The 27,896-nt window shown below is 33.7% G+C and overlaps 4 protein-coding genes across 13 annotated transcripts; 3 read left to right on the top strand and 1 right to left on the bottom strand.

Moving 5' to 3' along the window:
- Positions 1–1,370: 1,370 nt before the first annotated feature.
- Positions 1,371–9,379, top strand: LOC18586294 (SET domain-containing protein). 6 transcript variants are annotated; one of them, XM_007009556.3, is made up of 16 exons: positions 1,378–1,643; positions 2,007–2,116; positions 3,065–3,128; positions 3,223–3,333; positions 3,536–3,595; positions 4,145–4,252; positions 4,794–4,863; positions 5,196–5,236; positions 5,351–5,431; positions 5,631–5,666; positions 6,607–6,690; positions 6,921–7,048; positions 8,001–8,089; positions 8,193–8,341; positions 8,808–8,990; positions 9,081–9,379. In XM_007009556.3, the coding sequence occupies exons 1-15, from the start codon at positions 1,527–1,529 to the stop codon at positions 8,973–8,975; spliced, it is 1,416 nt and encodes a 471-aa protein (XP_007009618.3). In that variant the 5' UTR covers positions 1,378–1,526; the 3' UTR covers positions 8,976–8,990; positions 9,081–9,379. The 6 variants fall into 6 exon arrangements, 4 of the variants coding, with proteins under 4 accessions (XP_088658670.1, XP_088658669.1, XP_007009618.3 ...); XM_018129516.2 differs by having other exon boundaries at positions 8,808–9,379; XR_016023096.1 differs by lacking the exons at positions 8,808–8,990; positions 9,081–9,379 and having other exon boundaries at positions 1,371–1,643; positions 6,921–7,052; positions 8,193–8,240.
- Positions 9,380–10,140: 761 nt separating this feature from the next.
- On the top strand, positions 10,141–13,733 carry LOC18586295 (serine/arginine-rich splicing factor RS2Z33-like). 4 transcript variants are annotated; one of them, XM_007009558.3, is made up of 7 exons: positions 10,141–10,262; positions 11,069–11,182; positions 11,732–11,771; positions 11,918–12,013; positions 12,425–12,624; positions 12,729–12,815; positions 13,082–13,733. In XM_007009558.3, the coding sequence occupies exons 2-7, from the start codon at positions 11,076–11,078 to the stop codon at positions 13,464–13,466; spliced, it is 915 nt and encodes a 304-aa protein (XP_007009620.2). In that variant the 5' UTR covers positions 10,141–10,262; positions 11,069–11,075; the 3' UTR covers positions 13,467–13,733. The 4 variants fall into 4 exon arrangements, with proteins under 4 accessions (XP_007009620.2, XP_007009622.2, XP_007009623.2 ...); XM_007009560.3 differs by having other exon boundaries at positions 12,735–12,815; XM_007009561.3 differs by having other exon boundaries at positions 12,744–12,815.
- A 995-nt stretch (positions 13,734–14,728) lies between these two features.
- LOC18586296 (LisH/CRA/RING-U-box domains-containing protein) lies at positions 14,729–19,318 on the bottom strand. Of its 2 annotated transcripts, none has more exons than XM_088810727.1 (7): positions 18,849–19,318; positions 17,818–18,012; positions 17,226–17,348; positions 16,752–16,919; positions 15,708–15,841; positions 15,173–15,359; positions 14,729–15,075 (listed from the first exon to the last, which is right to left on the bottom strand). In XM_088810727.1, the coding sequence occupies exons 1-7, from the start codon at positions 19,185–19,187 to the stop codon at positions 14,974–14,976; spliced, it is 1,248 nt and encodes a 415-aa protein (XP_088666853.1). In that variant the 5' UTR covers positions 19,188–19,318; the 3' UTR covers positions 14,729–14,973. The 2 variants fall into 2 exon arrangements, with proteins under 2 accessions (XP_088666853.1, XP_017984774.2); XM_018129285.2 differs by having other exon boundaries at positions 16,752–16,937; positions 18,849–19,316.
- A 2,000-nt stretch (positions 19,319–21,318) lies between these two features.
- On the top strand, positions 21,319–27,198 carry LOC18586297 (CAP-gly domain linker). The gene is made up of 5 exons (XM_007009566.3): positions 21,319–21,571; positions 22,939–23,398; positions 23,495–25,463; positions 25,645–25,851; positions 26,545–27,198. The coding sequence occupies exons 2-5, from the start codon at positions 23,040–23,042 to the stop codon at positions 26,863–26,865; spliced, it is 2,856 nt and encodes a 951-aa protein (XP_007009628.3). The 5' UTR covers positions 21,319–21,571; positions 22,939–23,039; the 3' UTR covers positions 26,866–27,198.
- The last annotated feature ends 698 nt before the right edge of the window (positions 27,199–27,896 follow it).

The following is a 27,896-nucleotide window of genomic DNA, read 5'->3' on the forward strand; positions in this document are numbered from 1 at the left end:
AATTTTATTTATATTTATATACAAATGAGTTTTTTCTACCTTTCAAAAAAAATGCATTTTTCCTAATTTTTTGTTTCTAAAAATGAAAAATAAAATTTAAATCAAATAAAGTAAATTAAACATATTTTTTACACAATGATAATAATATTTCAACTATATCATATAATTAACCAAAAAGCATATTGATATACCATAATACATGATAATGTGGTGTAATGAAGTAACATTATAACATAGGATGTTTTTCACTTTTCATGTATGTGTTAGGTAGGCATAAAGGTATACAAGTTTATTTGGTATAAAATAAAAGTTAAAAATTTAGCACCTGAGTATTTGACTTATTGATTGGTACATAAACCTTCTATTTAAAAAGCAAAATTCGAATCCTCATTCCTCAAATTATAAAAAAAAATTTTAAAGTTTATGTACAGTAACAAGTACCCTTTAATCAAGTACCCATGGGTACTTGACCTAATTATATAGAATTTGAGTATTTTATATTTGGGTTTTGGATAAGCTTGAGTAAAAATTTTACTATCCATATTGGATTCAGATAAAATACTTTGAATATTCAATATCTGAACCTATTTATATATAAATATGTATAAAATATATTGTATGTATATTTGGGTTTGAGACGAGGTCAGGTAAAAATTTTACTCTTAATCTCGGTTCATATAAGGTACCTTTGATACCTAATACTTGAACCTGTTTATATATAAATATGTATAAAATATATTATATGTATATTTAAGTTTGGGACGAGTTCGAATAAATTTTTATTATGCATCTCGAGTTTAAGTAAGCATTCAAGTAGGGTACTTTGAATACCTAATACCTAAACCTGTTTATATATAAATATATTATATGCTTTTAAGAGGGATTGAACATTGACAAGGCACTTAGTCAATTTAACCAATTTCATTTTTTGATATTATATAAAAATAAATTATATTTATCTTTTTTTTTAAAACAAAATTATATTTATCTTTTCACTTAATTAAAAATATATATTACTTTAATTTAATCTCTAATCTTAAATTAATATTTAACAAGTTCGAGTAGTATTTTTAAAGTTTATTAAAGTAATTATAAGGTTAAAGTACTTTATAATTTAATACAATTTAGATTTGGGTACTTAAAAAATAATGAATACGATTGATTTTCTTAAATTTAATTGAACGTAATAAAAAAATAAATTATTTAAAATTTTTTAAATAATTTAAAAATATTTTCAAGCATTATATCAAAATGATAGCACATAATTCATTTATATACACTTATTATCCATAATAGAATGCTCTAAACCGGTGCTAGATTAACCCGATACTATCCCAATCCACCAAGGAGCATGGTAATCCCAAAATTCAAACAAACACTCCAAAAGTTTCAAATGCACTAACATTTCCCAAGCCCAGCTTCAAGTCATCCTCTCCCGACGCCCTGTCACCCCGGCTAAACGGTAAAGTACACGAAAGGGAAGGAAGCTCTCAAAGCGACGACGTACTAACTCCCTTAGTACGCCGATGCTTCAGGGCGGTCATCGACTCTCAAAGCTTTGGCGGTCGCCAACAACTCCACTCTTCAACCTCTCTCACCGTCTCCTCATTGGCTTTAAATTCTCCTCTCTATCTCAAGCTAAGGTTCTTCCTCTCTCTCTCTCGCTCTTTTATTTCCTGCTTGGTTCCCGAGAAAATATAGGAAACTTTCTAGCAGTTCTGTAAATACATTTGCCATTTTATATTTGCTTTTACAGCGGCTGCTATCTAGATTTTTTTTTGGTTATTTTTAGATTGTTATCCTTTAAATAAGGAAATTAACCGTTAATTATTAAGTTAACATGATTGGTTGAAGGATTATTATCATATATATTGGCGTTAGCAGTTAAATACTCTATAAATGGGGGCTTACATGATCGCCATCTGTCAAGAATGAAGTAATCGATTTTTATTTTACTTTGTTTTTCTTTTTCCATTGTTAATTAAATAATTGTGTTGTTATCACAGGAATTAGATTCTTTGGACGAAGAATGTGAGGAATTTTTGCCTTGGTTGGAGCGAAAGGCTGGGGTTAAAATTTCTTCAGTGCTCTCTATTGGGAAATCCGCATATGGCAGGTTATTTTAGTTTATTTATTTACTTTTCTTAGTTTTTATTTTGGGAATGATTTGTGGTGACCTTCTTTTTTTAATTTCAATAGAATCTCTTATTTTTATTATTGCTTGTATGTTGCTCTTGAAAACAGTTCAAACACGCACTGGTTTATATTTCTGAAACTTTTGGGGCATGCTTTATTGCATATCAATGTACATGGATTGTTTGCAAGGAAAAATAAAACTTAATTCATATTTATCGGATCAGTATATGGCAGAAGATCAAAGCAGGGAAATAGTGTGGGTACACTGGCTATTCTTGTTTAATGCAAGGATGGTGGTGTAGGCAATTTTGGTACATGCATTTTTGGGGCAACAAAGTACTGACTTGAATTATGAAATATCCCTTTGACATTCATGTAAGGAGGAGCCATTGTGGTGAAGCAACCATTGTTTGAAGAGTGTTGCTTGTTAGAAAATATTTTGTTCTCTTTAGTAGCGTGGACAAATGCGTGGTGGTTAATTGTAACGGATAGCCGCAAATGGGAATGAATGGCAAACTTAAATTGCTTGAGAAGAGTTAAATATTGTAAGATCCCTTCCGTGTCAATAAGCTTCAGCCTACTGCCCCTTTAGAATCATTCATCAAAGGCATCTCTTGCATGTGGGTTGTGGCTTTCTTTTTCTTAAATTGCTTTCTTGCTTCCTCTTTTTTCAGAATATTTAAGGAATCTTAGATCTCATAAGTTTCCTTGTAAAGATAGCTAGAAAATACTCATACAGTTGTACTCCCTATTTGTTTCCTTAATAGCATGGAGTAAACAAAGTTCTATGTGTTGGAAGACCTTTATAATATGTTAACACCATGGATACATCTCCAGATAGAAAATATTAATTGCCTTGCTCTCTTGTTATGAGTCTTATTAAGCTCTTATGGTTTATTTATTTATTTATTTAAATCCCTTATTGCAGGTCACTGTTTGCTTCTGAGATCATCCAATCTGGGGATTGCATATTGAAAGTTCCTTATAGTGTGGTATATGATTTGCAATTCTTTATGTTCAACTCTTGTATGGTGTCTTAAAAAAAATAAGGATGCAAGTTGTACATAATATTCTTAAATTTTTCAGCAAATAGCACCAGACAATCTTCTTCCAAAGATTAAAGCTGCACTAAGTAATAAAGTTGGGACTGTTGCAAAGCTTGCTATTATCCTTTTAGTTGAGCAAAAAATGGGCCAGGTAACAAGAATTTTCTTCTTTTAATCTGTTTTTGAAAGCTCCAATTCCTATATGAATTAATGATTGTGCATAGCTTCAACATCACTATATATTTAATAGTAATTTTTTGGTTGTTCGTTGAATTTCTGTCTTTAGTTTCAAATGTTTAATTTTGAAGGAACATCCAGATCTAAATGATTTAATTATTTATCGACTGCAACAGGATTCTGAATGGGCCTCTTACATCAGTTGCCTTCCTCAGCATGGGGAAATCCATAGCACGGTAATGGCCAATGGAAATTAGAATTTTGCACGGCATCCCTATTGATGTAACTGTATAAATTAATGAATGACATTACTGTTTAAGATGAAAATAATTCCTCCTGTAACTTTTTGAGCAGTGGAGCTTATTTTCTTTATTATTTGTACGTCTCATTTAAATTTGTGGTTCTGATGAGGAAAGATTGTTAGTAGAAGCAGATAATATTGTAACATTCAATTTCTCAAATTTAACTTTATGGAGATTATTATTGTGGTTAGGGGTGATCTAGTCAAACGAAACTTTTTGAAAGTTAAACCTGTAGCTGCAACTTAACAATTTTCATTAGATGCCATTATGCTCAGAGTCATAAAACTTCTTTTTCTTGGGATATATGGGATACGCAGTTCTTCTCATCCTAATAAAGCAGCCTCATTTGCACCTTTCATTGTTTCTTTCTTCCTTACTTTCTGATTTCATTACCCTTGTATGATCTGTTGTATAGATCGGTGTAAGTATTTACCGGAGTAGTTTGGAAAATATTTGAATTGGTAATTTCTTGTGCCCCTATAGATTTTCTGGAGTGAATACGAGTTGGATATGATTCGTCAAAGCTCAGTATATCAGGAAACAATGAATCAAAAATCTAAAATAGAAGAGGATTTTGCTGCAGTTGTACCTGTAAGTAGTTGTTCCTTTTCTCTAGTTAATTTGTTGATATGCATGCAGATACAGAATCAAACATGCATCACTATGTGTGTCACTGGTTCACTGTCATGTATAATGTGTGTGGCTATTCACTACAATATTCTTAATTCCAAGTCCTATTTTAATTCTGGGGATAAAAAAACAGAAGTTCTTGAGCTTCTATTAAAAGTGTAAATTTTCTTCTTTTAATTTTGTTTTCAACTCTCAAAGCTGAGTTAATCACGGATAATAGTTTACATCATGCATAATTTGTCTTTCTTTACATCATTTGTAACTTGGTTGTATTGGTTTCAATCTTGAATATAATAAAAAAAAAAAAGAAGAAAACTATTTGGCATAAAAAAGGGGGGAAAAGGAAAGAAGAAGAATGGTTAAAGCTTCTTAGCTGTAGGAAAGGAATGGGGTGTGTTCTAATCTTTTCATAACTGTTTTTTCATAGTTAAGATATTTGTTGTAAGTTGGCTTTGTTTGCCTTGGGGGATGTGATTATGACAAGGTATTCATATGATTTCAGGCCCTTGAACAATTCCCTGAAATTTTTGAAAGCTTCACACTTAAGGATTTCATGCGTGCATATTTCTTAGGTCAGGCCTTATTTACTAATTTAGTATCTACTACTGATGGTCCATTCCTTCCTGCTGAGTTCAAATCAATTTTTTTTTTCAAATAAGAGAGCTTATGACCATGTTTCTTTAGTTTTTCAAATTTCTTTTGCTGCTAAGATTATATATAATTCTGCTGAATCATGATGTATTTGATGCTGATTAGATTACATGAGTTAATTAAATTTGGTGAACCATAGCAGATTTTTAGAAAGTGATAAATGGTAACTAGGATTTCCTTCATAAAGTAGTAATATATGGTCTAGTCCTCATGTTTAGTTAATTTTCTAACTAGTTTGTTGTCAATGTGGTAGTAACATCTCGAGCCTGGGAAAGCACAAAAGGCCTGTCTCTGGTATTGTTTCTCAAAGATGTCATTTTCTTCTGGAGGGTTTTCAACAGTTACTTCTAGTACTGTTATATTTTAGCACAACAGCCTTTGATTTTTTTTTTTAAATTTATTATGTAGATTCCATTTACAGATTTTATGAATCATGATGGGGTTTCAGACTCAATTGTATTATTTGATGAAGATAAAAAGTTGTCAGAGGTATGCTGACTAACCATTAGTGAGAGAATATTTTTAGATGCTGTCAGAGGTTATGATGAACTGATAATGAAGGTTCTTGTTTTTATTGCTATACATCAAATAGTCTCTCCTTATACAAATTGGTTTTAAGTTTTTACGTTTGATTTGTTAGAATATATCTTTAGAGTTTTTTTATGTTTTTTTTAAATGACTTGAGCAGGTTATTGCTGATCGTAATTACGCCCCTGGTCAAGAGGTTAGAACTATTTCAGTGGAAAGGTTTCTCTTCTTTTCTTTTCTTTGGGAGAATTTCTTATATTTGTTCCCTTGTTAGTTTTTAGCTTTTGTTGGTTTATTTTAAATTCTGTCTTTTTCTTCTTGTCTCTTAGTGCCTGGAACCCTTGGCTTTAAAACTTTATTACAAGCATATAAAGCCAACAAGCTTCTATTTATTTGTGCATGTGCTCAACTTTTATCCCTGGAGCCTTATTTATTCCTTACCTGCTCTTTTGTTTGATTGCCTTTGTTATTTTATCTCTTGTTTTGCTCTCTCTCTCTCTCTCTCTTTCATATTCACTTACCCTTTCCTATTCTGAAGTTGTCTGGTGTGATAATATCTGACCAGAAATTCAACTTCGATATGTACTGGACTGAATAGGGATCTTGAATTACAAAAATTTATGTGCTCTATAAGTGATTGCATTTGGTTGCTAATTATTACTCTACAGTTTTAGACAAATTTAATACTCTGTGAGTTGTTTTCGGTACTCTGTTCATATTCTGAAGTACTCCAGGATACTACTCCAGTGAATCATATGATTTAGTCTGCATGCAAACATGCATCTAGGGCATTATAAGGATGCAGATTGGGAGCTGTACATGCCACTCAAAGTCTTGCATATTATTAAAATATGTAATACTTTTGCTTCTCAAAAAAAAAAAAAATGTAATACTTTTAACATCAGATTCAGACTTTAAAGAGCCCCCTTAAGTTTGACTACTGCACAGTTTCTTTTATTTTTCATGATTAAATTTTTAAAATTTTAGTGTTTTGATGTATGGCTTGAATGTTAATACAGTCATTGGTGTTTTCCCTATGTTCTAACTAGGAATGTGTCAGTATTGTTGTCTTGTTTGACTTTAAGCTTGTGGTATGGTGCTGCAGAATCCGAAGTTCACTTCAATTGCTTGTCTAGGTACTGATAAATTATGGAAACTTTCCAAATGCAATGCTGCTGCTGGACTTTGGTTTTACACTTCCATACAACATTCATGACCAGGTTAGTTTTGGAAGTCAGATTGAAGTACTTATCTTCTTTGGTATAACTGTATAAGCTAGAGTTAAATACACTATTCTGCATTTCATGTATTTTCTTTATATTTTAGTTTCTTTGTTTTCGTTTGCAATTCACTTTCTTAGTCCAAAGGCAAAAATCTATCCACTACATAAATGTGGCTAAATGTTATTTTGTGGTTTTATGATCTTAAGAATGATGATATTGACTCTCAGGTACAAATCAACTTCAATATACCATATCATGATAGTCTACGTGAAATGAAGTTGGAACTTCTGCAACAACATTCTACACCAAAAATTAAAGATGCAATTAATTGTTCTGAAGATACTTTCATAATCAAGTTGGTATTGATTCTTAGTTCTTTAATTTTATTTTTTAATGACATATTAACAATGTCACTGGACGTTTGAAGTTGTGGTGAATGTTATTCATTTGCAATAGATATATGAAAACTACAAAGATTCATGGTAAAGCCCAACTTCTGAGAACTAGAAATACTTGTGGATTTAAGAAGTTAGAAATGTTCTTGAGGCTGTTACCAAAAATTGAATCATTTATTGATTTCTTTCAGTACTCTTTTGCCTAACCTCTGAAACAACTTCTCTAGTCTCTACTGGCCAAGTATGGGCTTTGGAAAAGTTGCCTTCAGCTTCTGAACAAGCTGAAATAAGGTTCTAATACTTAAAAGCTGATGGTGCTTCAGAAAGAGCCCCATCGCTAAGCTACTAGACTGGCTTAATGAATTTTTGAACTGACAAAATATTCAATTTCAACCTGATAAGACCATTGTCATAGTACGAATTTGTCCTGTCCAAAGAATAAAAGATCTTAAAGCAATCGCTGCCAAAATTTGATTAGATTAATGGTGCTAATTCGTTTAAACAACTCTTTGTTAGTATATGATAAAGTTTTTGAGTTTCAGCTTAGCCTGTATTCAATTTTATCTAATGACATACATAACAGCAGTGATTTTGGTTAGACGTGGAAGTGGTTTCTGGCTTACCTTAATGAATCTTCCTCAAAAGTTTTTTGTTCATGTGAAAATTGGGCTTTCTACTCAACTAGTGATGTTGATTCCATCTTCTAAATCTCTCTGCTAATTTTATATTTAGCATTTAGATTCAACCTTATAATGTTACGGCCCTTGCAATTTCTTTTGGAGCCTGTATGGTATAGATGTCAGCTAAATAATCTTGTTTTTATGAATTCCTTATTGCTCCTATGGGAGTTAAACATATGACTTCTAAATCATATTACTGATTTTTGTTTGTGATTATGGGATTATTACACAGAGAAGTTAGGTCTCCTAGAGGAAAGGGGAAGGGTCTTCCACAGTCGTTACGTGCATTTGCTCGTGTTTTATGTTGTACCTCTCCAGATGGTGTTTGTTTGGATAATCTTGCCTTTTTAATTGTTTTTCAAGTGAATTTAATTTAAAGGCCTTGCGGTCCTAACAAGTAATTTCATTTGAACTGAATCATCAGAACTTAGTGACTTGGCCATGGAAGCTGCACAAATTGATGGCCGGTTGGCTCGGCGGCCTCTGAAGGACAGCCGGAGAGAGTTGCTGGCACATCAGATGTTATTATCTCACATCACTCACTTAATGCAGAAATATGATGTAGCCATCAAGGTAAAGTTCTTGCCACTTTTCATACCTTCAAATTCATTTAGTTAACAAGGTTTCTTTTGTTGATATCAACAAGAGAAAAGACAGTCTCTGGATGTTTATTTTATAGGTGACAAAATGTCAATTGTTTTTGGGTACAAAGACAATAAACACTATCCAATCATTGCTAGAAATAATGAAAGAGTTGAAAATAATATGATTTTATAACTAGAAACAGTAATACATCAAGATGATGGAACATTACTGCCATTCTTTGCTGTAAAATGAAATTTGAAGCTAGGTATGCATGTTTAACTTGTTCATAGATAAAAAAGCAACAAACTCTTCTTAGATAATATGGAAAGCTGACATAAAATGCAATATTGATACCTTTGTAAAGACACACTTGTACCAAGTGTTAAAATTATTATGTGAAATAAGGTGTGTTTATCTTATTTACAAAAGCTCTTCACTTCAAGCTTCTTTGCAGTCACTTGCTCCTGCTAATTTCCCCTCAATGAGTAAGAAATTTGCTCTTAGGAGGCAAATGGCTCAAGATCTCCTTACCGGTGACCTTCGAGTCCTGAAGTCTGCATCCACATGGTTGAACAATTACTGTGCAGCCCTGAGAGCAACAATCCACTGTCAGAGTCAGTGATCAAAAGATCAAAAGGCAAGAATTTTTCTCAGACAAATTTTTTTATGAACTACTTGGATCAGTCATCTCCCTGCTGAAATTTTTTCGACATTTCCTGGGATATAGTGAACTTTAAACGCTTCGGGGAGGTCTGAGCAAAGCATTTGGAATTGACTGTTTACCCATGGGGGCTTTTCTAGCTCATGCTTGCATTTATGAGCTAATTTCTTTCAAAATCCAACATGTTCAGTGTTTTTCCACCTTTGTTTTCTGTACTTTGTAATTCTAGGAGTGTGATTCCAAGGCTTAGCAGCCTTATTTAACAGCACAATCTTTGCTCTGATTCTTTTTCTCTTTTAGTTTGTGAACTTATTATTTTTAGCATTATTATTTAATGACAGGAAGGTATGAATTTCACAAGCTGATTTTGTCAATCTATTTTTCTTATTTATAAATAATCGGATTCAGGAGTGTCATAAACTCTTTTTTTTTTTGAATTATATGCATTTTTGTAATTGAGTTTTTATATTTTTATCGTATCTAATTAAACTTTTCTTTTTGTTTGTATTCAATCAAGTCTTTTTTTTTTTTTTTAATTTTTACTCAATTGAGTTTTGATCTCGTAACAAAAACATAACGGACTTTATTTTCAATAACAACTATTACTTTTTGTATACGTGAAATTTGATACAGTGTGTTGATGATGTGACATGTATCACAAAAAAATTCACGTTATTATCTTTTGTCACGTTTAATTAACCTACGATGATAGATTTCATGTATATAGTAACTGATAATTATAATTAAAAGGTAATATAACGTTTCAATAGAAATAAAAGAAAAATATTTAATTGGGTAAGATAAAAATATGGAGATTCCATTATGAAAATAGATACAATTCAGGAATTCTTTTTGTTAAATATGAGAATATTTCTTTCTTATCAAACAAGAGAAACCTAATTTCCTTCTCATCCTATGGTTTTTGCTTACCAATTAAGTGTTGCATTTCCTCGGCAAAAGAAGGGAAAGGAAAAAGGGTACGGGCCTTGGTCAGTTTGAAACTTTCCACTTTTTACAAGCCCATTATCGTAATTCCATTGAAGAAAATGGGGGTCTTTTGGTAATTACAGGATTTCCAGATTTTTGACTGATCCTTATCCTTAGCCCTATAAATTAAAAAAGAAAACGACGCGTTTAAGATCTCTTTCTCGTTCTCCCCCACTCTCTCTCTCACACTCTTCCTCTTCGAAAAATCTAGGGTTTTTCATCTTCTTCTCCCTCTTCGCCTCCCTCCTCTGAAATTCCCTCGTAAGCAATCTGTTTTTTAGCTTCATTTCTTCGTTTTATTTCAATTTGAAATCTCATGCTCTTAATTGTCCAATTTATCGATTATTCAGTTATAGATCTGAAAGATTCTCGAGCTTTTAAATTTGAATTTTGCCGCTTTTTTATGTCATAGTTTTTCAAGCGTATTGTTTATTTATTTATTTCGGTTGTATGATTTGTAATAGTAATTTGAAGATGTATTCCTTTAGCTTCAGGTTGTTAGAATTTGAAATCTGAAAAAATAAATAATACTCTTATGATTGAATTTGTTGTCTAATTTTAGGTTTTCAGAAAAATTTCCCGAGTTTTTTGTTATTTTTTCTCGTTTTGTAGTATGTTTAGGTACGGTTGGTTCTTGCTTTTATTACTTGATTTTGTGTGCAATTGGATTCAAAAGCGAACATGTTTTTGAAGAATTAAAAATTAAAATGGTATTTTATTGGTTGAATTATGCATGGTTTTACTTTTATATTAAAAAAAATCATGGCAGATTTAGTATTGCATTTTTGTTGTCTCTTAAATTTAAATTTGATTATGATTTTCTGTTCTACTATTTGCTTTTGCTTCATAGTAAGCTTTTAGGAAGCACAAGCTAGTGGTGTAATAAAAATAACAGTCAAATGGACCTTCAAGTAGCCTTGAACTTAAATTAGACTGTTGATTGTGTTATATAGGACAATAACTCTTTCTTCTATTAGTTTTTATAAGAACTAAGAAGTGGTGTATTTTAATTATGTAAATGTTTGTGTAATTGTATTTTTTTGTATCTCATGGAATAATTATTGCAGGAAAAAAATGCCTAGGTATGATGACCGCCGCAGTGGTACTCGCCTTTATGTCGGACACTTGTCTTCAAGGACAAGATCACGTGATCTGGAGGACATGTTTAGCAGATATGGAAGGTAATCAAGTCTTTTGTTTGGTTCAAGGATTTATAAAATTTATAATTATTGCATTTAGTAGAGTGGTTTAATTGCTGCATTTTATTTAGTGTACTTGTTTCAAGTGTTTTTTTTTTTTTTAATTTTTTCTGTTCGGGTGTTCATGGTTGTTTTATTCTTTTGTATTGATGGCCATTAGGATAGGTTCAGGGTGTAGTGATGATGAAGTAGGAGAAAATAGAGTCCTTGCCAAGCCCTTGTTGTAGTGCTTGACATCAGGTCTTCCTTATAAAATATGAGTGAGGATGTTGCAACCCTCCACGTGTCTGTGTGGTTTAACTTGAATGATCTTGTTGAAGGTCTCTTGGCTTTTGCCTAACCCGGAGGTCTATGGTGAGAGGGTGACCTTGGTGGATTTGGCGAGTCTTTCTATAGTGTTATTGCGTGTTTTTATCGAAATGGCAACAATCTCAAAAGTGGTGTTTTTGGTTCATCTGTGAGGGGCGAACTATCAACCCTTCGATAATTGTGTCATGATGGCCTTACTGTTTCTGGCACCCGTTTACGCAGAATACGTGATGTGGATATGAAGCGCGACTATGCATTTGTTGTATGTATTTCTCTACTCTTTTATTTTGATCCCAAACAATTTTTCTTCCTTTTATATAAATTTCTTCACCATATGTTGTAAATATGATCTTTTCTCTTGGATCTTTTTCTTCTTTCTTTTTGTGTCTACTGCCTCCCTGATAACAGGAATTTAGCGACCCTAGAGATGCTGATGATGCAAGATATGCATTGAATGGTCGAGATCTAGATGGAAGCCGTATCATTGTGGAATTCGCCAAGGGAGTAAGTTTTCTGATGACTTGTCACATATAAGAGATTTCGTTAGCTTCTGTTTCCTTTTTTAAAAGATAATATCTCAATAATGTTGTAAAGGCTACGAGTATTACATGTAAGCCATTGGCTAATTTGATCTTTCAGTGGTTGATCTTTTGATGTATTTATTTATATCCTTAATCCCTTTGGGTCTTTGGGTGATGTGACACATATAAAATCTGCATGCTCAGTTAGTTACTGCATTTATTTGACTATAACCACCTGTTCATGTGATTGTGTGCCCATCACATGTTAATTTGATGATATGCACACACACATACGCACCCCCAGACCTTATAGTTATATATTGCCTGGTATGGTGTGATGCTGTGTGACAGTCTATATTGTTTGAACGTTGAATCTGAATTGAGTTGCATTTAGGTGCCCCGTGGCCCAGGTGGATCTCGTGATTACCCTGGAAGAGGAGGACCTACTCCTGGGTCAGGACGCTGCTTCAACTGTGGAATTGATGGTCACTGGGCTCGTGATTGCAAAGCTGGAGATTGGAAGAATAAGTGTTATCGCTGTGGAGAACGAGGCCACATAGAAAGAAATTGTCAAAACAGTCCTAAGAAACTGAGGTCCCCTCCCTCCCCATTTATCTATTTGTCTTATTCTGATCAGTTTTGTTGGAATAAGTTAAACTTCCAATTTGTTTACTTGAGAAACAACTATATTGACGCAGCCGCAGACCACGCAGTTACTCACGCTCACCTAGTCCCCGCCGTGGTAGAAGCAGAAGCCGTAGTTACAGCAGGGGGCGTAGCGACAGGTTAGTTTTTAGCTTTCCTTGCAACAAGAGTCCTGTTCTGTAATTAATACAAATTACCTTCTGACATAATTCAGTCAAATCTGACTTTACTATTTTTGTTGGATTACATTCTAAAACAAAATTAAAATGTACTTTTGCTATGGTTTGTGCGTGAAAGCACTCATGCAAGTGAAAAGAATTGGAGAATATTTAATCTACAGAATTATTTTGGTTTGTTAAACTGTTGGGCCTGATTCTTCTTTGTGCTGAATTTTAACCTTCTGCAGTCGATCAAGATCACCTGTGAAGAGAGAAAGAAGTTTCGAGCGTGACGATAGAAGATCAAGGAGCCCTAAGCGCCACAGGGGTTCTCCGTCCCCCTCCAAAGGAAGGAAGCATAGTCCAGCACCTGATGAAAGAAGCCCACGAGAGAGAGGTAGCCCTTCTCCAAGAGACCGCAGGCACACCAATGGTTCAGATTACAGTGCAAGTCCTAGGGGAAGGAGCAGAAGCCCTGACCGTGAAGCTGATGTCGAAGGAAGGTCTTATAGGAGCTCTGCGAAGGAAAACGGCCGCAGCCGCAGCCCTAGCCCACTCCCTAGGGATGACAGGAGCCCAATCTACGATGATGATGAGAATCATGCTTCTCCTAGGCGCAGTGAATCAAATTAAAGCAGTTGGTGGTTTGAATGGTATGTCTTAGTGACAACAATCTGTGTTTGCGAGCACTTTTGAGTTTTATATGGATGGAGAACTTTTCCTTCTAGAATATTAAGCACTGTTGAGATTTATTGGAGTTTGTTTCTATAAGTTCCTCTTTATCTTGTCTTTAGCAAATTACTTTTTACAGCTGCGAATGACAGTTGATAATTTTCTGCATAAACTATGATCTATGATTTGCACAATATCACTTAATAGTATCTCTCTTTTTTGGTTCAATGGCACTCAAGGGCTCAACTCGTAAGATTTTCCAACTCAGTGCGTCTGCCCAAACATAAAAGAATTGGAATTCCAATGCTCCCTAAAGATCAGTCACTCTTTCATTTCGTCTTATTTTAGAAATCATGCGACCACCAACAAGCGTTATTTAACCACTGCAGCATAATTACTCGCAGAGAGATCGTTCTGATCAAAATGTATCTGGAAGATACTAATTGCTTTTGGTCATACATTATTCCCGTAGATGCTGCTGTCGAATGATTTCAATGGTTGTCGTGCTTCAAGATTGGTTGCTACTCAACATTGACGGAGCTCATTGAACTTCACGCCATCAATCCATTGCCCGAAGTGTCGTTTGTGATCACTTTGAAAATTGATAAATGCGATTTCTTAGTCAAACTCGGAAACTGTTCTGCATATCAAACAGGATTATAGTGTTCATTGGACAGTGGTATGAGATGAAAGATATCATAAGGTGATCTTGATTATAGACAGGTCTGTTGCACAAGTGATTCAAATGAAAAGAAATGAATCAAATATTAGTTCAGATTTACTTACTTATTGGGCTATCTCTTCCGGTCAGGTCAGGTCCGGTTCTAGAGACCCCAACTTTTGCCTTCCATTCTCAACCCGCTTACAAGGAAAGCATCAACAAAGGCAAATAGGCAATGGCTTTGCCACACAAGGTGAAGGCAGCGACGCCATCGGGCACCGCCGCAAAAGTTGGTGCTCTAGTTTCTTCTGCATAATGGCTCGGACCAAAGAAAAGCTTGGAGAGGTTACTGATCAGGTTTCAAACATCAAAAAATGGTTTGTTTGCCTTGGGAAGTATATAACTTTAACATCCAAAGAACTAATGGCTGTAGAATACTAACTTAAACAAATATATATAATCAACTAAGAGGAAATGGTTCTTATTCAATTGCATAATAAGGTAGAGATGTACAGTAGCTTTTTTTTTTTTTCTGATAATTAAACAGACAAGTTAATAAAAATTACTAGGAAATGAACTTTTCTTTTTTTTTTTGTCCTGCATATTTACAAGAGGTGAATTCTTCAAAAACTAACAAGTTTTAAGGTACAAGAAGAATTGCTATGTAAAGTTCTGGAATCAGAAAATTTTCAAATGTCATAAGCACCGAAGTATCCACAGATGGTGCAGAAATCGCTCAACAACTTGAGGAAACAGTCCGGAAGAATTTTTCTCTTAAATACGTTTACAAGTCTTGACCATGCAGATTTATGAGATATAAGCCTTTACCAGCTCTGAATAATTGCAGACCAGACCTGTCCTTGGACATGTAATAGTACCATTGTTTTTCTCAGCCATTTCCTTGAGAGCCTGCCACACAAAACAATAAGTCAAAACACTAGCACAATGAAAAAAATAACAATAACACTATCAGTAAAATGTAAAATTTGTCGAGAAAAATGTGAACCTTAGTGCTGTAGACATAGCCATTAGGCAAGACTTGTGGCGGGTTCTCTGTATCCATTAGCTCTTTGGTTATGTAGCATACTAGCTTTGAGTGGTGCTGCTTGGAGTATGGCAAAGGCAATGCCAACTTCCGGAAGCTGTCCTGTGACAATGGGTCCTCCTTGGTGCAGTCATCTTCATAACAGTATCTAAATCATGTCAAGAGAACAACTGTACTTGCAAAAATATTAGCAATACAAGTGAGGCACTGAAAGGTTATAAAGCAGAGCAGAACTGGAGCACCAATCAAACAGATTCAATAATAATTCATCTCATCATTAGGAATTTAGATATACTCAACAAAAGATGTGCAAGCATGTATGTGCACACACAAGTAAAGTACGATTCTCACAACTTCTCTCTAATCTTAAACACCAATTTGATGAGTGTTCATATCAGTTAATGTGCTCTGTTGACGTAACTTAGGCTACAGAGTTACTAGATAAATATAGATAAAACCATAGGCAGTTAGAGAATGGCAGTCTCTGTAAGGATACGGAGTTTTCAAAGCAGACAAGCCTGCTTGTAGGTAAATATTCAGCAATGGCTCCAGGGTCATGCCATATAACCTGCAGAACTCCTGTTTAAACTGATCTACCAGGAAGTCCCACTGCTTAGGTTCAAACAAAACCTAGACGCAAATCAAAAGAAATCATATGAGCATTGGCTGAACCTGTGCTTTATCAACTCTTCCATAAGACAAGACAATATAAAACGTAAGAGTTTCACTTAAATAGAATTTTAGGAAAAACTGCTACTTCGGTGATAGAGTGGTCATTTACTGGTAAACATCTAACCCATGGCAGATGTTAAGTAAGCAATGCTAAGAAAAGGAAAAAAATTCCTTTCTAGGTACCTAGGAAGCTAAATAAAAGGGGAAAATTATCTGTATAGCAAAGCAGTGTCACTACTAGTAGCAGCAAAAATGAGTGGTTTAAAGATATGTAAGAAATAACAAAGCAAAATAAGCTAGCCATTAATAAGTTTTACATACAATGAGGTAAGTATTCATATTTTGGCAGACAGGTAAGTATTCATACCTGTTTTCATATTCTGGAATCTAAATGAACAAAAAGCTTTATCACTAACAAATAAAAGCATGAAAATGATCAGAAGTAACACTATGCCAGACTCCACAAGTACATAGGCAGTGAAGGGAAGCATTAGGATTAATCCCTGTTGGAACAATATTAGGCAAAAGTAGGAAGAGGTGATGTTTTAAAATAATACGGTTTTAGCTGGCTGTATTAACCAAATATACAAATTACTTGTGTCAAACAAAAACAAGGCTATTTATTTATTGCCATTTTTTTCTAAAAAAAAGAATGCTCCACATCTACCAGATCATCAATGATATTAATATGCAACAAACAATTGACCTCATTAAGTAAACAGAGCCAGAAGCAGTTTATTTTGCGTTAATTTCCATTACTTAAGATTCTTTTATCTTTATTATTGTCAAACAATCGTTCTACTTAAGCAACACGAGTAACTATACTAACTTGAACCAGAAGTCTATTCAAAGGAGGAATCAAATTTACCTTGTACTTAGCACATCCAGTATTACTTCTAAAGGCCAATGTTGCCATGACTCGCTGCAATTCTTTCAAATGAGTTGCTCCCCATGGTGCAAGGTGCCTTCGAGCATACAAAATAGCACGCATATGGTTTTCAGCTCGTACCAACTCAATGAACTCCTGAAGTCTCAACTGGAATTCAAATTTGCTCTATCATCAAAAGCAACAACAAAATGATTCAAGCTTAGACATATTCCTGGATATAATCTACAATCACAGCTCTATAATGCAATTTGGGATATCCGCAAAATTTTGACAGTAAGTACATTGAATGCACTTGCCAGAAATGAATGCAGCTAATAGAGTAATTTAATAGCATAAATGATGATAATCCAAAATGAAAGCTCAGCAATTGTGGCTCTGGAGATGTTAAAATATCAAGTGAAACTCAAAGAGAGTAATGATCATGACAATTGTGAAAACTTGATGAATGCATACCTTGGACTTCTTCAACCGTGATTTGTTATCCACACACCAGGCAAGAGCAGGACCCACCTCCTGATTTCTAAGGGCATCAATAACTTTCTTAGCTTCTTGGAAAACATCAATATCAACAAGATCCTGGCAAATAAAATCCAATATTATTTCAAGTGCATATGCCTTACAAAAGTAATTTATTTATTTTTACGAAAAGACATTTATTTCAAACCATAGAAGAGTCATTGACAAACTCTGATCACACCAAAGTGTTTCTCAGGAAGGATGGTACATGATGTCAAATTCATACAGTGCAGTTAGTTCTAACTGAATGCTAAAATGATCAAAAAGTTTCTATTGGATCTCAGTAGCTATTAAGAAGAATATAATTGGAAATCACAGCGGAGACTCTAACAAAGATGACAAGAATGTTTTCATTCATGAGCATTTAAGGCCAAATTAAAAAGCTGCCCACCCAAAGCTAGAAACACTGATGAGTGACAAAGCATTCTGATCCAAAAAGTTAAACATGAGCGTCCGTGAACACCTAAAAATTGACACCGTTAACACCTCCATAGTCAACAGATAAAAAGAAACAAGCATGTAAAATTACCTGTATGTTGCTGCTTTCTGCCAGCTTCATTGCAGTGTCATAATATGACATTCGCAACATGTAGTCCACAAGAATCCGCTTCAATCGCACATTATTCCATTCAGACAGGTTCTCGGCATCCACTGATTCTAAGTGATCAAGACGAGCCCGACACCTTTGTGCCTGTAAGTTCTCTGTTCGACTCCCCTCTTCCAACTGAATTATTAAGAGCATATAGCATGAACTTAAGGGGGCTACTCAACAATTTGGAAAACAAATTTATCCATTCCAATCTCTTTATTCGTGAAACACAAAAGGACAAAACCATTGACAATTTGGAAAACAAATTTATACAGTCCAATCTCTTATAATGAAACACAAAAGGACAAAACCATTGCTTGGAAATTACCATCACATAATCCATATAATCATCAAATGTTTGCATTGTCAAAGATAGAAACATATAGGAATCACTACCCACGAATTTACAAAGGGTTACTTATCAGTTAGGATAACAAATATTGATTTTTGAAGAAAATCTAAATTTGATGAAACATAAGACACCGATAAAATTCTTAAACATCTCAGGGCTTTCTACAATTTCTTACGCGCCAGCGTGGGCTATTTCAATCCATTGCCATTTTATACAAATTCAGGCTTTTTTTACATTTAACCTTCATTTATCTCCCAAAATCCAATATGATAAGATTCAAAGATCAATATTTGTCAAAATTTTCAACTTTCCATACAAATTCATGCGAAATAAAATTTTTCCTTGATTTAATTCTACAATCTCATATTATTTAAGTAAAATTGTAAAATTTTCAACTTTCATACAGACCCGTCCATCTTCAATCAAATTAATTTATTCCCTTTCTATATACAAATTCATCCATTTTAAATCAAATTAAAATCCAGTAATCTTGCACTCAAAATTATCCAAAATTTCTATCTTTTAGACCTCCAAGAAGTTAAAAAGAATATAAAACTAATTAAAGAAAAGAAATAAAATTAAAAAGGCTTCTTCTTTCTTCTTTTATTTTTCTTTTTACCTTGCGTTTGAGGCCTTGCAAACGGGAAACAAGGGAGGTGAGATTCAAGACGGCGTCCTCTTTAGAGGGTTCGTTACAGTCAGCCACGTCAGCGACGCTCGAAATGACGGAGGAGACTTCTTTCTCGACGGCTCGGTGATTTGCTCGGATCGTTTTCTTGTAATGTTCAAAGGGAACACGCAATAATTGGTGCTCTAATTTCAAAGATTCCGTTAGCTGGCTCAGTTTCGAGGACGGCGTTGTTTTCAATGCGGCGGTGGCTGCGGTTGTCGTGGCGGCGGCTTCGGGGATTGTTGTCCCCACCGAACCGCTGCCGTTTGGAAGGGGATCGATTTCCATTTGGAAATTAAAAATAAAAAATAAAGACTTCCTCTTTTTTTTTTCTCTTTTGGTTGAGTTTAGTGGAAGAGTAGAGAAGAAAAGAATGATTTTTAGATGGGGAAGGAAACGGGGGAGGTGATGGAAGAAAACGACAGCGTTTGTATCCCGAAAAGTGGGAACAAGGAGGGATCAAGCAAGTTGGTTTGATTAAGACAATTGGGCTTTGAATTGGGCCTATCTATGCATACTCATTTGGGAATTTAAGCCCAAATTTTATACATAAAATATTATTTCCATGTTATTAAGTTAAATATTGTCACTTCATTAATAAAAAATTTTAAAAATTAAAAATTAAAAAAAATATTTATAAAATTTAAATTATTTATTTTAAAAAAATTATTTTAAATTTTTTACATTTATTAAGTAGCACTCTATAATTAAATGATAATATATAAATATTATATGCGGACATGCATTAAATATAAATTTAAAAATAGATATATAAGAGTTAAAAAGTTAGGATAAGTCAAAAAATTGTATAAATTTTACCTAACTTTGAATTTTCTTAATTAATTTGAGATTGAGTAGTTTCTACTAACTTTGTAAAATGTGTCAAAAAAACAAAAAAGAAAACTCAATTATTAGCTTAACAAATTGATGTAGATTTTGATTAGCTTAAAGCAAAGACAAAGCACATCCTCAATCAATGAAAGGTCACATCATATAGCTACCAACTTTGAAATCTTTTTGTTTTATTTGTTTTTTCAAAATTACTATTTTATACGTCGACGATAAAATTTTTAAAATTTAAATACAAAATTAATAATTTTCATATATTTATTTAGTAATTAATTTATTTATTATTTAATATAAATATATTTAATAAAACACGTGTCAATTCTCCGACTTCATCGTGTGTGTATATATATATATATATATATACTATAATTTATTTTTATTTTTCTTTTTAATAAAGCCCAAAGGAGAAAAAAAAATATGCACAATTTCCCTTCTTAATTAAAATTATAAATGTCAAGTATTGTTTTATGTATTATAAGGTTTTACTTTTTGTGAATCATCATTATCATCTTGCAGTCCCATAGAAGCTTGCATGAAATAAGGGAATAGGCATCATTGTGTATGATGAAAATGACACAGAATTTGGAGATTATGTCCACAACCCATTATTTTTTTATATTTTATTTTTCTCATTTTTTTTCTTTTTAATTTACCTTTTAATGTTCTTTTTATTGGCTATAATTGGTCTTTGGAAGTACTTTCTTGTACAGTTGTGAATTTTTTCTTACATCAAAAATAAAAGTAGATTAAGTTTTAATCAATCAACTATTATTTTATTGAATGTTTTTTATTGGGTTTTTGAAAGTATGTTTGAATTATTTTAAAAAAATTAAGTAAATTTTTATTATTTATTACATTTAATTAAATTTGTATATATTTATTTTGATTCGAATAAATTTTATAATTAAATTGATAATTATCATTAATTAAAATAATATTTATTACGTTATGTTGATATAGTGGATGAAAATGTTACGTGATCACAACAATATGTCATATTATTATTTATTATAATATTTTAATATGTTACGTCAATATTATATGATATAAAATGACAAATGATGTTTTAATTAATGATAATTATAAAAATATAAATACAAAAACTTAATTGAATATAATAAAAGATTAATAATTTATTTAGATTTTTTTAAATAATTTAAAAGATTTTACTGATTCCATACAAATTATTATGTCAAAAAATCTAAAATTAATTAAGTAAATTGTCTTTTGATGAATAATGATCCATCATTATCATAATCATAATCTTTTGTTTTAATCAATGCAAAGCTTAAATAGGAAACCAACGGTCACAATCTGACCCCACTAACCAACGGTCCAGCTTCAGCCTCCACAGTGGGACCCAATCGAAATTTCTCTGCAACTGAATCCAGCCAATCAAAACCTCCCCCGCTCCCCAAGCGGAAGAAGATTCAAAAGCATCCTTCAATGACGGAACTACCCTCAACCTTTTCCTTTATTTCCCACTCAGCAAACAAAAAAAGAAACGCTCCTCTGCTCTGCTATTGGCCGCCTATCCCTTTTAATTTCCTATCTCATCATTTCCTTCTTTCTCTCTGTCTCACTCACAGTCTAACGGCCGACGTGTTCCGTCACCGTCACATCAGGAGTTCCAGCCGTTATTTAACGCCGGTCGTTGACGCCGTTAACTCCAACTTCTTGTCTTTCTCTGGCGCTCAGTTTCTTCACTTTGTCTGGATAATCTTGTCTAAGGCCCTTAAATTTCGGGGGAAATTTTGTTTTTTAATTTTGAATTTTGAAAAATTTGAACTTTCCTGAGTAAACTCAGAATCTCTCCTTTAATGGTAAGTAATTAAATGCAAAGATTCAATCTTCTTTATTATTATTTTTAAATAAAGATTAATTTTTTTGAGTTGAATCCATGAATTTATGATCTGGGTTTCATTTTAAATTTTTATGCTTTTGGGGTTTCTGCATTTTTTTGACCGTTTGAAGAAGGAAGCTGAGTTGGGAAATTTTGTGAGTCTCTCTCTGTTTTATTTTTTTTTTATCATATGGTATGTTTGGTTGCTGAGAAAGTTTAAGGAAAATGGAAAAGAAAGTTTCAGTGATTGTTTTCTCATGCTCTGTTTCTCAAGTACAAATCTTTTCTTTTGTTTTCTTATGGTTTTCTTGTAATTCAGTTTCCAACTTACTGATTTCAATTCTATTCTTTTATACTTAGCATTTACTAAAGATTTTTCATTTTCCGCCATACCTAAATTACTTTTCTATGATGATTAGCCTTGGGATTCTTTATTATGTCAGACTTTATGAAATTGTTTTCATTTGTTTATTCTTTCTAAAGGGTTTTTGGGAGGTTGATAGGGAGTTGAAAATGGCGACTGAGGGTAACTTGGTCTTTTTCATAACTATACCCTGATGGGGTGGTGGATCAGATTCAATCTCAAGCTCTGCTCTGAGCCTCTGACAGATATGGCTTTTATACATAATTTTGTTTGTTTAATATTTAAATAAAAAATCTTTTTGCAGGCGACTGATAGTTGCTGAAATTGTAAAAGTAAAGTTGTATAATAATATATCTAAGTATTTCTTTTTTTCTTTTGCTGGTTTTATTTATTTGTATGTAAACCTGGTTAATGGTATTTGGTTTCTAAAGCCTTGCTCTCTTATTAAAGTTGTTGCACTGTTTGCAGGTTCTTCTTCTTTTCTTTTTGGACTTTCCTTTTTTTTGCCCCTTTTTTTATCTTTCTGTGAATCTTACTTACTAACTTTTGATTTGGAAGTTCTATTTAATTCTTTTCATTTTGCATACCTTCGTTTTTGTGATTTGGATATCTATTTATTTTGCTGTCTTGCTTGGCTTGTCCAACTAAATCAATCATAAAACATGGGGGTTTTTTTTTCATGGTTTTAGCATATTAATATTGTCAATGCATAAACAGGGTATATTTCTCTGTCTCATGTTCTTGTTCATGATTGGCATCTTAATGTTGCATATGCTTTCTTTTTCTGCTATTTGTTATATAAATTCCATAGCTGTGAACTCGTTATGAGTTATATGTACTTGTTTCTTAACCAAGATCTATTTTCCTGGTATCTGCTTTATAGGTTGTCCCCACTCTTTCCAGTGATCTTGATGATGTTTGTGTGTTGTTGATGTCCTTCTCCTTTTTTATTAACTTTTATGGTTTTTGTATTCTAACTCCAGGTTCTTTGAGGTCCCATTCAAAGCTTGTTATAAAAGATCGGGATTAGCTCCAGAAATTTTCATGAGCTAAAGCTAGCAGTTCTTGTTGATGATATATAGAGATGAAGAAGCTGTTTTTCTTCAAATCTTCCTCTAGCAATGGTAACAGCAATGCTGTTCCTTCACCTTCAGCAGATAAGCAAGTTTACTGGGAAAACCCGTTGGATCGTGAGTTAAATGATCAACTTGGAGACAAGGCTGACTACAGTTTTCGCAGTCCGAGACGTTTGTTCGGAAAATCTGGAAAGCAAATATCTGATAGCCCAAGCTTTAGTAACAGTTCATGTCTTCGAAGGAGTCGTTCTTTGTCATCAGCTGCCTTTCTTGTTGATGGGCTAGGTCAGCAACATTTTTCTTCCTCAAATGATCAAAATAGGTCTCCTAATATTACTCCACATCAGCAGTATGACCACTCATCTCGGTAAGGCATTTGATGTGCTTGTTTCTGTATGGAGTATATTAGTTCATTGATTATACCTCATTTTCTGAAAACATGAGTTGTTGTGGTTTATTCCAGGCGTAGGGCTCTTACTCCTGAGAAGAAATCTAAGGCTAAACGATGTGAAGTGGCAGCTGTTGGTTTTGAGCGGCCCTGTTCTTCCAGTTTTTCAAGGATGCACCATGATTCATCTGGAAGCTCTTCGTCTTGCTCTAGCAATGTGTCAAGTAAAGTTATAGACCGCTATATTGATGGAGAACAGCAGCAGGAAAGTAGCAAGTCCAAGAACAGTTCACAAAGAAATAATCTTCGAAATGGTGGTGGGAGGCTTCCCCCACGAGTTCAATATACAGCCCCTTCATCTCCAACAGATAGTGTTAAAGAGAAAAATGTGTCTCATTCATTTAGGGAAGCTAAAGGCACACGTCTTCACTTCTCATCTAAAGACTGGGTGGAAAACGGGTTTGGGCATGAGTCACCACGGAAGATTGCAAAGAACGTGGTTGAGAGGCTTTCACAGACTCATGCTGTCCCAAGATCAAGTTCAAAGGAATTCAACCATCATATTCCAATCACAACTGAAGATGTATATGGTGGTTACTTGAATAGATGCCCTGATTCCAAGTTGGATATGTTGGCCCAAAAAAGCTGTGTAATGGATGAGCCTTATGCAAATGTTATTGGATATCATGAGGATTTCTCAAGCTTGGAGAAGCAAAATTGTTTATCTGGGGGCAGTGATGATGGTTTGGACTCTTTTGAAACAGAAGAGGATGCAGATGTGGAGCTACAAAGAAGATCTAAAGAAGCTGAGGAGAGGGTCATACTTCTTTCTGAAGCTCTTGCGCAGGAAAGCTTTTTACGGGATAGTGGTTTTGATGTTTCATCACTCATTCAGACCATTAGACACCTAATACAGGAGAAAATAAACTTGGCACTTGAGGTGTCAGATCTTCTACAATCTAGAATTGCTGAGAGAGCTTTTGCTAGGGAGGAACTGAGAATGGCAAGGGCAGAATTGGAGTCACAGACCAAAAAATTGGAGAAGGAAAAGCATGAGTTACAGTCGGGATTGGAAAAAGAGTTAGACAGAAGGTCAAGTGATTGGTCATTTAAGCTTGAGAAGTACCAGTTAGAAGAGCAAAGGCTTCGTGAACGAGTTCGAGAGCTAGCAGAGCAAAACGTTTCACTTCAGAGAGAGGTCTCTTCCTTTAATGAGAAGGAAATAGAAAACAGGAGCATTATGACATATTCAGCAGAACAACTTAAAGATTTGACTAGAAGGGTGGAAGAGATAAGTGATGAGAATCAGGATCTAAGGCAAAATCTCTCTGAGTCACAACAGAAGTATAGAGCAGCAATAGAAGATCTAGATTGCATTAGAAGAAATTTTGAAGAGAAAGAGAAAGAGTGCAAGGAGTTGCAAAAGTCCACTACAAGGTTACTGAGAACCTGCAGTGAGCAAGAGAAAACAATTGAAGGGTTGCGAGAAGGATACAGTGAGGATATTGGGAAGATGCAATCGATGGAAAAGAATGAAAAGCAGGTGAAAAAATTGCAAATGGAGCAAATGAGGTTGACTGGAGTAGAATTAGCATTAAGAAGGGAAGTGGAGTCTTATAGACTTGAAGTTGGTTTTCTTCGGCATGAGAATATCGACTTGTTGAATCGCTTAAAAGGTAATGGAAAAGACATTGGTGCTTTAACCTTCAAGCTAGACAAGGAAATGCGGAGTCGTGTATGCTGTTTGCAGAATCAGGGACTCTCTATGCTTAATGAGAGCACTCACTTGTCTTCCAAGTTAATTGAGTTCATCAAGGGAAGAGCCAGTCAGCTTCAAGAAACTCACCAGGGTCTGGATGGTCAATTTATTGTTGAATCTGATGTGAAAGTGCAAGGCTTTAAACGTGGAATTGAAAGCCTAACAAGGAGTTTGCAGACAATAGCCAATTTGCTGCATGAGAAATCCAGTGCAGTTGGCTCGAAGTGTCACTCGGCATGTATGGATCCTGATGGGTCAATGAAACTCAACAATCAATCATCAGAGGTACTGCTGATATTCATAGTTGAAGCTGTTATGCGATGAATATAAGGCTTTTTTCATTGTTCTTTACTTTTTAATTTTGTTTATTCATTAGACTTGTTTCTTTCTTTCAAATCTGGGCATATTGTGTTCTTTTAAGTTTATACTCACTTCTTTTATTAATGTTTACTTTACACTTTTCTAGGAGATTATAAGAACTGAGCTTAAAGCAGAAACGCTGCTTACAAGTTTGTTGAGGGAAAAACTATATTCAAAAGAGCTGGAAGTAGAGCAGTTGCAAGCTGAGCTGGCAGCAGGTGTGCGAGGTAATGACATCCTTAGATGTGAAGTACAAAATGCAATGGACAACATTTCCTGCCTCACCCACAGGTTGAAGGATCTTGAACTGCAGGTAACTTTTGATGTTTAAATGTTATAGATTAAATTTTCAAAATAAAAAATTGTTATAGATTATTTTGTATGTGAATGGTAGGTGCAACAAAGTAACTACCCACTGAAATAGGTTTCTTTCTAGGTCCAATGTTTAATTACTTTTTGACTTATTGCACATTTAGAAATCCTGTTGTAATTGAAAACAGCTACGTTGTTTGCTGGAACATCTTCTAATGGAACTTACAGTAACCAATCTTTAGCGCATCATCCGCTAGAGGATGAGAAATAGATTTACATCTTTTGATGTACTGTCCCCTAGTCAAAATTGTTACAAAGAAGCCAAAAACAGAAATGAAAGGCAGGAAAAACAGAAAATGGGAGAACTGGAGGAAAGAATAGTTTCCACTTTATAGAACTACACCAAATCAACAAGTGTAATCACACACACACACACACACACGCATCATGGAACCTGCACAGGTATCTTAGAGTTGGTATGAGTTGCATCCCTGTAGCTGCTTGACATTTGTGAAGCTGGCCATGTTTCTGTGTTTGTGATCATTCAAACATATATTTTATCTTAGAGTCATGTATTTGTTGTTATTACTGTATCACCATTCACAAGAGGACATGCTTCTAAAAGCTTGTAGGACTTTTTTGGCTAATTACTGTTGCAGCATTTTGATTCCTCAATTACGTTTAATCTGAACAGATACTGAAGAAAGACGATAACATAAGCCATCTTCAGAATGACTTGAAGGAATCAACAAAAGAACTAACCATCTTGAGGGGGATACTGCCTAAGGTTTCCCAAGAGAGAGATTTGATTTGGGAAGAGGTGAAGCAGTATAGTGAGAAGAACATGCTTTTGAACTCAGAGGTTAATGTGTTGAAAAAGAAGATAGAAGCTCTGGATGAGGATATACTCCTAAAGGAAGGTCAGATTACAATCTTGAAAGACACTCTAAACAACAACAAAACTTTTGACCTTCTTGGCAGTCCTGATTCTACGCGGGAATTCCTCCTGGAATGATTGACAGAAAGGTTGGTTTTGGTTTGTGGGTGGATAATCACACTGTTCATAGCCTTATACTTTTTGAATTCCTGTTCTTGAGGTTGCTTTTATCTTTCTTCTTTTCTGTTTTCTTTATGAAGTCTAGGGTGAGCAGCAAGTGAAAAAAGGGGGCACACACACACCTTGATTCTTTTGTTATAGATTAAAGTCTTGTTACCAAATTGTATGTAGGTTGGTTTTCATCTCATAAAACCAGAAGAATTATGATCTTCTTCTAGTATGGGGTTTGCATTGATTGTGTTCATCCTTGTGTAAATGCAAAATATAGATGCGTTTCTTGATTTAGACAAAGGATTTTGTTGACATGAACATGGACAATGAAAGCATCAACTAAATATGAAGGCTTGGGCCAAGGTGGACCCCCACTAGTGCAAAAGGGGCCCACAAATAGAAGGCTGGGATTTCCTAATTAATGTAATTAAAGTGATTTCTGTATTTCTATTAATATAAACCATATAATTGCAGATTCACACTACACATAGAAGTACTCAAATAAAGGAAAAAGCAACCCTAATTAGTACAAAAGTGTTTGTTCAATTGAGTTAGAAACACGTCATTACAAATAATAATCTTTAATTAGTACTTTTATTTATGAAAGAATAAAATATTACATTAGATTATATATTATGCCAATACATTATGCAAAATAAAAAAGTCATAATATTGTTTAAAAAAATCTAAATAAGTCTTTGTTCTTTCAATAAGTTTAATCAAATATTTATATTTTTTTATTTGGAATAAAAAAAATTATTATTAATGGTTGAGTTAGTTAAAATATAATTTATCATTGTATATGACATCGACATATTAACATGTTATAATAGATAATGGTATAGTACGTTGATATGATATGATAACACAATGTCATATGATCATAAAATGATAATTAGTTAACTATTAATCACAGAGTTTATTTGACTTAAATAAAAGTATAAATATTTAATTAAATACAATATAAAAATAAATGTTATATGAATTTTTTTGAATAA

Source organism: Theobroma cacao, chromosome 10, assembly GCF_053813885.1.
Source record: "Theobroma cacao isolate CCN51 chromosome 10, ASM5381388v1, whole genome shotgun sequence".
Lineage (NCBI taxonomy): Eukaryota > Viridiplantae > Streptophyta > Magnoliopsida > Malvales > Malvaceae > Theobroma > Theobroma cacao.

Excerpts from the sequence above, each read along its gene's own strand:
- LOC18586294 (XM_018129516.2), top strand. The coding sequence starts at position 1,527 with ATGCTTCAGGGCGGTCATCGACTCTCAAAGCTTTGGCGGTCGCCAACA. Across the intron at positions 3,596-4,144 it reads ATGGGGAAATCCATAGCACG|ATTTTCTGGAGTGAATACGA; the intron begins GTAATGGCCAAT and ends GTGCCCCTATAG. Across the intron at positions 4,864-5,195 it reads CATGCGTGCATATTTCTTAG|TAACATCTCGAGCCTGGGAA; the intron begins GTCAGGCCTTAT and ends TCAATGTGGTAG.
- LOC18586295 (XM_007009558.3), top strand. The coding sequence starts at position 11,076 with ATGCCTAGGTATGATGACCGCCGCAGTGGTACTCGCCTTTATGTCGGA. Across the intron at positions 11,772-11,917 it reads AGCGCGACTATGCATTTGTT|GAATTTAGCGACCCTAGAGA; the intron begins GTATGTATTTCT and ends CCCTGATAACAG. Across the intron at positions 12,816-13,081 it reads AGCAGGGGGCGTAGCGACAG|TCGATCAAGATCACCTGTGA; the intron begins GTTAGTTTTTAG and ends AACCTTCTGCAG.
- LOC18586296 (XM_018129285.2), bottom strand. The coding sequence starts at position 19,187 with ATGGAAATCGATCCCCTTCCAAACGGCAGCGGTTCGGTGGGGACAACA. Across the intron at positions 17,349-17,817 it reads CAGAAAGCAGCAACATACAG|GATCTTGTTGATATTGATGT; the intron begins GTAATTTTACAT and ends TTTATTTGCCAG. Across the intron at positions 15,360-15,707 it reads TTGTCTGCTTTGAAAACTCC|ATACTGTTATGAAGATGACT; the intron begins GTATCCTTACAG and ends GACATGATTTAG.
- LOC18586297 (XM_007009566.3), top strand. The coding sequence starts at position 23,040 with ATGAAGAAGCTGTTTTTCTTCAAATCTTCCTCTAGCAATGGTAACAGC. Across the intron at positions 23,399-23,494 it reads CAGTATGACCACTCATCTCG|GCGTAGGGCTCTTACTCCTG; the intron begins GTAAGGCATTTG and ends GGTTTATTCCAG. Across the intron at positions 25,852-26,544 it reads TGAAGGATCTTGAACTGCAG|ATACTGAAGAAAGACGATAA; the intron begins GTAACTTTTGAT and ends TAATCTGAACAG.